The 10,220-nt window shown below is 18.7% G+C and overlaps 1 protein-coding gene across 2 annotated transcripts; it reads right to left on the reverse strand.

Moving 5' to 3' along the window:
- Positions 1-3,340: 3,340 nt before the first annotated feature.
- LOC147658538 (lipase member H) lies at positions 3,341-9,993 on the reverse strand. Of its 2 annotated transcripts, none has more exons than XM_086915714.1 (7): positions 9,835-9,993; positions 9,702-9,759; positions 8,933-9,081; positions 8,612-8,854; positions 7,512-7,700; positions 3,621-3,759; positions 3,341-3,543 (listed from the first exon to the last, which is right to left on the reverse strand). In XM_086915714.1, the coding sequence occupies exons 1-7, from the start codon at positions 9,902-9,904 to the stop codon at positions 3,492-3,494; spliced, it is 900 nt and encodes a 299-aa protein (XP_086771840.1). In that variant the 5' UTR covers positions 9,905-9,993; the 3' UTR covers positions 3,341-3,491. The 2 variants fall into 2 exon arrangements, with proteins under 2 accessions (XP_086771840.1, XP_086771845.1); XM_086915719.1 differs by having other exon boundaries at positions 8,933-9,034; positions 9,835-9,892.
- Between the last annotated feature and the right edge of the window lie 227 nt (positions 9,994-10,220).

Here is a 10,220-nt window from a genome sequence, read left to right on the forward strand (position 1 = left end):
TTTTAGGATGAATAGTCAGGAAGAGGAAAGCAGTTTGTTTTTCGGAAGTCTTTAGAATGATGTAAATGGTAACGGTTCTCGCGGGCACATGGATACGTGGTAACGAACCAGTTGTACTGTCAGGTTAATTTAATTGGTTCGATTAGAATGCATTCGCGTGCACGGACATTGCTTTACGCAGTTGCGGTACTGCGGTTATGCATGTTAACAACGCAATTAACTACATGTTGGATTAGTCGTCTTGGTTAGATATTTGAACAGAGGACGCATGTGTTTCAATTAGATCGTAGAATTGAACATTATTGTTAACCATTTAGCTCTGTAATCGAGGTAATTTGTTGAATAGGTTATAAATTACAATCAAGGTATAACACTTTGAATAGACTAAGAATTTTTTTCTATATTGATAGTGAAATTATTCACGATTTATCTATATTTATAGCTATATAGATTGTTCATGCTATTAGTTCTTTGATTTTTTTCTCGAAATATTTCGATAGATTTAAAAAATCTACAAATATATATGGCACAGATTTTAATGAAAATAGATTTAAAAATGAAAAAAGACAAAGATAAAATTTTTATTTTTTATACTCCATCTAACGATTGAAACAAATTTTTTAAATTTATGATGTGTAATACTATACAATAATTTATATAATGACAATGTTATGATTTTTTTAAATTATTTATTTTTTTTTCTTTTTATCTTATACTGGTTGTCGAAACGAATTTAATGATCTATCGTGGAAGAAAGAATATTAGATTTTTCAGTTAATTCATTAATAAATTTTCAATAATGAATAGAAAATGAAAGTTTTTAAAATTTTGCAAATTTTAAAAAATTTTAATTATTGATCTCGATTCATCAAACACATATGACGATTTCTATAAATTTAATATAAGAAATAACATCAATTTTAGCAAATTATGATATCATTTTGTAATCGTAGTTTGAACAATATAAAAAATTTATTCTGCATTAAATGTAAAAAATTTTTTTATTTTTTCTTATAATCTATTTTTGAAAAAAATTCTAGATACATGAATAAATATTATATATATATATATATATATATATATATATATCAAATATAAATTTCAAATTAAAAGCTATTTCTTATTAAAATATTTGAATAATGAATGTTCAGACAATGTAAGGTTAAAATTTCATTTGTAAAAATGAAATAGAATTTAATTATGAAATTTCTTAATTAAAAAACATAAATTGAATATATATATAAACTGTTTCGAAATAAAATTAATGGAAATTAGCTAAAGAATTATTTCTTCTTTCTTTTGTTTTTAAGAGATGGAAGTAATTATTATGTGGAATGTCAGGTTGTTCAGGTGACTTGGATATCATATGCATCAAAAGAGACATAATTGGTTCCTATTAATTATTCATGACGATGAATGGTTAAAATGAAATTATAAACAGCTATTCATGCGTCACTTTGCCAAACTAATAAATAGATTCAATTTTATAAATAATCTCAAAATTTGTGAACAGAAATTTGTAATTTTGAAATGCAGAAAATAAATCAGTTTATAATATTAGGTAAAATATAAAACAGATTACATGTAAAAGTATCTTTTTACATTAGTGATATATTTATTTTATATGTGTACAACATTATTAGAATTTATTGAAATATTTAAAAGGATTGAAATAAATTTACTATTGAAATATTTAAATTAGGCTTAATATGCTTGAATGCTTAATTTTTTTTTATTATATATTTTTTTTTTATTTTATTTGATATAAATAATTAGATAAAAAAAAATTATAAAGGAGATCAATTTTTTTCTATAAATATTATATTTAGTGCGATTTTTAAATTTTACTTTTATTTTTAAAAATTTTCTAATTCTATAAAATTACTATATAAATTGGATTATATAATATAGCTATCTTAATTATTTTTGATTCAACCGATTAATCGATTCATCGATGATTAAAGTAATGTTTGCTACATTTATATAGCATAAAAATATATTCAATTTATCTTGATACAATTTAATGAATAAAAAAAATTATATAATGAAAATAAAATAAAAATGATCTAAGAAATTTAATTAAAATTTATTACTTATAGCTATATGCATTAAAAATAATGAAATTATTGAGATTTTCGAGCAAATAAATTATATATACTATATTATAACTATTGTATATACTTATATAGTATAAATGTATATTATATTGCGTGTATTCTTGTAACCCTAATAAAGTTAAGAAGCTTTAATATCAATTCATTAGCAATGAACAATTGTATTACCATGATTTTCTGAATTTTTTCTGAATTTGTAATTCTATAATAATTTATATATAGTTATAGTTGTTAAAGATATAAAGTGTTAAAGTAAGCAAATTAATTAAATTTTATTCATCATCAACAATTATTGCTATGATGTTATTAATATAATATATACGATGTTATATAAAAACTATTTTATTTTAAAATTATGAAATAATAATTTAGAATTATTCTTATATTATCTGATAAAATAAAATGAATTATTCACAATTTGTTTTATCAGATAAAAGCACATTAATTTTAAAATATAAAATATAATTTTATACAAAAAATTATACTTACAAGAGATAGTATAAAAATATATAACATATATATATTTATGTAATATATAATTACATGCATATATGTTTAATATATGCAATAAATATAATGCATATGTATATGTTGTATATATTATATTGAAAATCTCATTTGATATAAATATCTTTAATATTATTAAATATTATTTACGTTAATATTATTTATAGTGAAATATGTTTATAATTATATAAACGTTTATATCACTATAAATAAATTAATAGTTAAATAGATTCGAAAGAAATATACCGATGTTAATTTTTTTATAAATGGAAGAATAAAAGTTATATGAAAGTTAATTTTATTTTTTTAAATGTAATTATTTTTTTAAATACATTGTCCGATATATTTTCTATAAAAAATATTAATTCATATATATCTAAAAATTATTAATTAAAAAAATATTTTGATTTGAATTTTGTAAAATTTATTATAGAAAAGATAAGAAATAATACTTGTTTAATTATGCTTTTAGTAAATCAAGATAATATCAGGTGAGATATTAAAATTAAAATTTTTTTGAAAATTTTAGTCGATATTTTTAAATATATTTTAATAATAATAATCAATATAATAATATTTCGAAATATAATAATAATTATAACAAAAAATTTTATATATTATTATTTATATTATATATTATATATTATTATTTATATTAATTATAAAAAATAATTTTATAAGTAGAAATAAAAAAAATATAATTAAAAATAATAGAAATGTAAGTGCAAATATTCATTTATTGTATAAATTTAACAATAAAGTATATTTTTTACTTCTCTGAAAGTTTTATTATTATTATTATAATAATCTAGTATATATATTATATTCATCTAATATATACTATATTCATTTAATATATATATAAAAACATTAAATGCCTTTGTTCCGTAGTAAATTAGTATTGAAACAATATGCACCATATCTGAAATAATATGATGTAATGATTATGTGGTCAAAATAAATAGAATTTGAAGTAATAAAATAGAAATTATTATTTACATATTAGGTGGTATCGAATCTCCAAAATAAATTACTTCATTATCCTTTTTATTGTTAAAGCATTTGTACGCCGGAAATGCTTTGGGATTTTTTAAAGACTCCGTATATATCTTCACAGATTTTTGATGACTGCACAAGTCTTTAACAAATTTAATTTTAAAAATGATAAAAACCATTAAAATTAATATTTTTTTATGAATTTTAGCAAATATGAAATTTCAATTTTAAAAATAAAAAATTTTGTAAAGAGTTATTATATATGAAAAAGAAATAAATATAAATTTTAATTTAGTATAATTAAATTTTTTAACAGAATTGTAAATGTTTTTTACGATTTGTAAAATACAATTCATTTTATAAAATAAAATTTAATTTTTATCAAATGATTCTAATTTTAATCGTGAATATCAATATAATATAATATAACAAAATATGTTTATACTAATTAATAATAATATTTAATAAAATAATTAATAACGTTACAATTTTTTCTGAAATTATATTATAAATATCTCTTATTCATAGTTGATATCTATACATATATGTAGTGTATATTAATTTAATATAGCTCATTTGTGTCATTTGTTTTAGAATTAAATGTGCATTCCATTATTAAGGTATATTAAAGAAAAACAGCAAGATATGATCTGATCTTTGTGGTCTCAAAATATTATAAGCTGAATTTATTCAAGAGCATAGTAGGGAATAATATACTTTTTTGCAAAAAAGTATCTATATAAAATATTAATATATTCATCTTTGAAGAATCTTCTACAGATCAAAATAAACATAAATAGTATATAAATTGTCGATCAAAACTTGTTCATTTATATGAACAAGATACAAAGAAACTAAGATACAAAAATTTAAGATTTTTTAATATTAGATTTTTTAATATTAGATGAGCCAAACCAAAAACAGAATATAATAAAGAAGATTACAAAAGATTTCTATATGTCTCATCTGAAATTATCACTTTGATATTTATTATAATGATAATAATGATTCTCTGTAACAAGAAATTTTCGGATGGAATTTGAATGATTTTGAAAATTGCATATTTTGATGTTATTTATTTTGTATGTTTCTTTTGATAAGTGGATATATAAAGTCACAGAGTGTTTATTTTTTCAATGCATCATATGATTTTTGCATTATTTCATACAGATATTTTCTATGAAGAAGTATAAATTCAATATTATTTTCTAAAAATTATAAAATTTAAATTTTATAAAATTTATTATATAAAAAATATACAAAGCAATATTTGTTTTTCAATGTCTATAATAAATTTACAAATTATTAATATAATATTTATAAAAATATATATTCTAAACTAATAATTTTTATATTGGGTTAATATTTTTTTTTATAAAGAATGTTAAGCTATATCGAATAATATATCAAAAAATATAATTTCATTTCAGAAAATTGAAATAAAAGGAAACTAAAATTAATTTTTATAATATCCATTCATAAAAAAATTAAAAAACATTAGAATATATATTTTTCAAAATCATTTAATTTCCATCTATTTCTTATTGAATAATATTAATGACAAAAATCAAAATAATTTTAAATAAAATATTTTTAAGTATATTTCGCTTTTTCTAAAATAAATTTCAATTATATAATAAATAAATAAACTTTATTTGATATTTTTGTATATTAATATTTATGTTTATTTTAAACTCTTTTTTCTCAGAAAGCATTTCATGAATATATTAACACACTATATATGGACTATTATATATATATATCAATAAATTAAAAAATAAACATTCTTCTAAAATAAATAACTAACTTATCAATTCAATTTATCAGTCTATCAACTGAAAAAATTTTATTTAGAAGATAAAATTTTCATTGATAAATTAATAAAAAAAGTCTAACTCATAAATTCAGAAATTATAAAATTTTAAAGACAAATAAAATACATCATATAAAGATAATATATAACATACAATTTCATATTTTTGTTCACATTTATTCTAAAAAATTAAAAATTGATCTTTGAATTCTTATTTTTTTATTTTTTGACTGTAGAATATAAAAATTATAAAAAGAATTCCTTAACTTCATTATTACTTTATTTACATAAAAATATTATGTATAAGTAGGAATATTTTTGTAACATTTATTAGAAAATATAAATATACACATATAAATAAAACATACTAAAAAAAATAAAATAATTTATATAAAATGTAATCTATATGATAATAATAGATTAATTATTCAATCTATGTCTTTAATTACATAGTAATAAGCATATATGCTAAGAATATATGTTGAACAATATCAATTAATCAAGCGTAAAAAATCAAAAAATTTTATTTATATAACAAATCTTATATGCATCAATGTTATCATGCTTTGTTTAACATTGATGAGATTTCTTTTGGATGATACATTATGTTTTAAAAAATCAAGATGAATAGTAATTAAGTGCTAATAAGATATTCTTTGTAGAAATATATTTGTTTATATTTTTTTATTATATATTGTTTTCGCAGAAAGTAATAAGTTGTATTATAAATTCATTTGTATTTCTTGTCAAAAATATTTATTGAATTTTAAATAACGAAATATGTCAAAAAATTTTAAATAAAAACTTTAATAAAAAGTTATATATTCTGTCTTAAATCAAAGTCATGCAGTTATATTATTTACAATTTTTTTTTTTTTAATAAAAACCTTCATTTTCATTATGGATTTTCTGATAAAAACCAAATTTTTTGATAAAAAACAAATACTTTTTGTTTTCATTGAATTTGATACAATTTGATTGTAAATTCAATATTTTTATTTTTTATTTTCAAATAATCTTTATTTTGAAAGATGATAATCCTTATATACTATCTTTTTATCTCTTATATATAGTATGTAACTTACAAACTAAAATCAAAGAATAATCAAATTTAACAATTAATTTTAATTTTTTAAAATAATTTTAGATTATAAGAAGAATTTCGTTACATATGTTTTCCACATAAATTTTCCCAAAATTTTATAATTTTTTGACTTTATGAATTAAAAGACTTTTCTTATATCTGTTAAAAATCAAAGATCAAACATTAAAATATAATGAAAAAAATGTATGATAATAGTATGATAAGAATATGATATATAGAATATATATATAAGAAAGAAGGAAAAATATACAGAAAATCTATTTAAATAATTAAATTATTTAAATTTAATATTTCTTTTAATCATAATAATATATAAATATTTTATATATAATTGAAATAATATCAATAATTTATTTATTTCGAATTTTTCAAAATTATCAATGTTCTTTTATATATAAATATATATTTTTCTATTCCATAATCTTAACAAATATTTAGAACATCTTTAGAATAATTGATTTTAAAAACCAAATACAAAAGTTAATATTTAAAAAAATCGGTTACTTATTTATTAAATTATAAACAATTTAAATTTATGTTGAAGCAAAATGAAAATATAACAAGATCGCTTTTTACTTCACTTTATTTAATGCAAATTTAAATTGTTTATAATTCAATAAATAAAAATAAACTAATATTTTTTTATAATAATTTTTTTTTATAATCCTTCAAAGATATTTGATATATTAATACACTATTTTAATTTTATCAAAATATTTCATGTAATTATTTGTCTTCATCATATATAGGAAAAATAAATAATATAAAAAAAGATATTTTTATTATTGCATTAAATGATTTATCTTTTTGGCCACTTGCAATAGATGACAATGATTATTATAAATAAACAGCATAAATATATCTTTTATAAATTATAATGATAACCGGTTTTCAATGTCGTATTCGATCGCTATTAAAATTTTCTATATTATGACGATGAACCACTAGGATAGCTTAACAACAAATTATAATCTACCTCTTCCAATAGTTGGAGGGCAACCCGGTTGAGGACTGATCCCCTTGTTTGCATAAAAATCAACAGTTCCTGTATTGAAAGGTGTCCCATAAAATCCACCATCAGTGTGAAGGATTACAACGGTTTTAGCATCGCTCGACCTGAGATGACACTCAGAAGGATAAAAGAGTGGAAATGCTGGATCTAATCCTATAATATTAGGAGATTGTTATTCTTTTAATTCAGTTTAATAATATTGAATACAATATGTAAAAATAATAACATATATTGTGTTATTGTATTTTCTTTAAGAAATAATTCTTTAAGAAGTAAATCTTTTGAGAAGTAATTCAAAATTTTTCGATCAATATATTTCAATTAAAAATCTTACTTTATATCGTATTTTTTAAATCTTTATATCAATATAATCTAGAATATTTTTTTCTTAAGATAAAGTTTATAATTTTTTATCTGTATTGAATTTTTAATTTTTTATCCGGTCATAATTTTTAAATTCAATTATATGAATTAACATATTTAATATATTTACTATCGATTTATATATCAAATTTGAAATATTATCAATGAATTAGAAATTAGAATATATATGTAATATATGAAACATTTTATGTATTTATTTGTTAGCGTTGTTCAGATCTATTGATACAAAAACTTGAGTACTCGAATATTCATTCAATTGAAAACTGAATATATGTAGAATATTCGGATATTTTAAATTTAAATATTGAATCCGCTTAATAGAAGTTGCATTATTTTAATAAATTTACTTATATTTTGTTTAGTCTGAATTCATATATATATAAAAATATATAGACTATAGCTTTATATTTGGTGAATCATAGAAGAAAACTTAAATTCAGATATTCAAATATTATATTTATATAGAGAGTTCTAGAACAATCGGATAGTATTAATATTTATACATTTTATATATTTAATATTTATATACATCATATAAAAGTTAACAATCTTATTTCCTTTGAAAAATTATTTATTATTCATAACTAAAAATCAATATAAATATTCCAAATCAGATACATAATACATAAATTAATACATAATTTTTCATATTTTATTTTTAAAAAATTCTAATTACTTACCCGTTATTCGATTAAGAACAATTTTCATGGATCGTCCAATATGAGCAGCTATGTGAGCACCCAAAGAATGTCCAATCACGTGTAATCTATTCAAATCGATCACTTTGTGAAGTTCTGTCAAGGATTTAGCAACGAGTCTTCCTATCATAGGAACCATATTTGACACGCGAAAGTAATTAATATTAAATGCTATATTTCCCCAATCAAGCAATATTACATTTACGTTTCCCTTATCTAAATAGGCTGTAAATATGAAACTTTAAATTCAATCATCTCATTTCTTCGTAATTTATCTCATTTTATATTGCGTGAGAGTAATACATTTAATTGGTGTTTGCACGTTTTCCATTTCCGAGTTCTCCAAGAATCCGTGTATGTAGAGAATACTGTCTCGATCGGTCAAAATGGTATCGCTAATATTTTCTAGATTTGCGAGCGTATATGGAAAAAATATAGGATTTAAACTGTTTCTGTAATTGTGAAAAATATTTTTGTATATTTTTGTATAACTTGTATATAAGCAATTTATCGTATTAAATATAATATTGTATAAATTAATATAATAATTAATATATTATTATTAATATAATTAATAATTATTTTTAAATTAATTTAATGTTAACCAAGATATTCTTTGATATAAAGAAAGAAAAATTAGAACTTAGAATTTATTTATCTTTTTATCAAAAGATTTTTAAGTAAATCACTATTATTTGATATATTTACTAAAAAATTTTTTTTAATTTAAAAAATTAAAAATAGAAATCAAAAATCAAAAATCGAAAATAAAAATCTATCAAAAATATTGATGTAAAAGAGTTAAAAAGAATTAAAATTATGGATCACGATAATATTAAATAAATCATAACAAGCTAATCTTCTCTTAAATCAAATAAATTTACATAAAAAAGAAAATTAAAAAAAAAGAAATTTAAATAAAAAAGAAGAAGAATCTTAATAAAGACATTGAATTTAATTTGAACATTCAAAATAATTTAAAAAAAAACATTTATGTAATCATTTTTTTATATTTCAAAACGGAAAACATTAGAAATAGCATTCATTAATCAAAGTACTAGATTTTATATACCCTTTATAAACTTTCAGTTGAATCTTCGTAACGAGAGTAGGATTATCTTTTCCATAACCTACACATCACAAGCAAATGCTATTATAAAAAATAGAGTACAAAATATGTAAAGAAAAAATTAATTCGTACATACACACTGCATCGATTACGTTTTTATGAATTAAGAAAAAAATTAGATAAAGATAAATACGTATTTTTGACATTATTAATTTTATTCAAAGATGATTACAACACACACATACACTATATATATTTATTATGATTCTAAAAGAACGTGTTTTGTTCGTAACATTCCCGCTTGTTATGAAATAGATAGGAAAATCTTTGCTATATATATATAAAGTACCCTCTCCGAATAGTTGTCACGTAACAAGAAATAAATAAAGAAATATAACATTTAAAAATCTAAACGATACATAACTATATTATACATGAAAAAAATGAACAATATCACTTATGGCATTTAATATAATCGATAATAATAGATACTTAATATATTTTTAACTTGTTATTAATTAT

The sequence above is a fragment of the Apis florea genome, unplaced genomic scaffold (genome assembly GCF_048593485.1).
Source record: "Apis florea isolate Af1SG1 unplaced genomic scaffold, ASM4859348v1 contig_2190_pilon, whole genome shotgun sequence".
In the NCBI taxonomy this organism is placed as follows: Eukaryota; Metazoa; Arthropoda; class Insecta; order Hymenoptera; family Apidae; genus Apis; species Apis florea.

Coding starts and splice junctions, on each gene's coding strand:
- LOC147658538 (XM_086915714.1), bottom strand. CDS start 9,904: ATGTCAAAAATACGTATTTATCTTTATCTAATTTTTTTCTTAATTCAT. Junction 9,082..9,701: donor CAACTGAAAGTTTATAAAGG/GTATATAAAATC, acceptor TCACAATTACAG/AAACAGTTTAAATCCTATAT. Junction 3,760..7,511: donor CCCTCCAACTATTGGAAGAG/GTAGATTATAAT, acceptor AATTTGTTAAAG/ACTTGTGCAGTCATCAAAAA.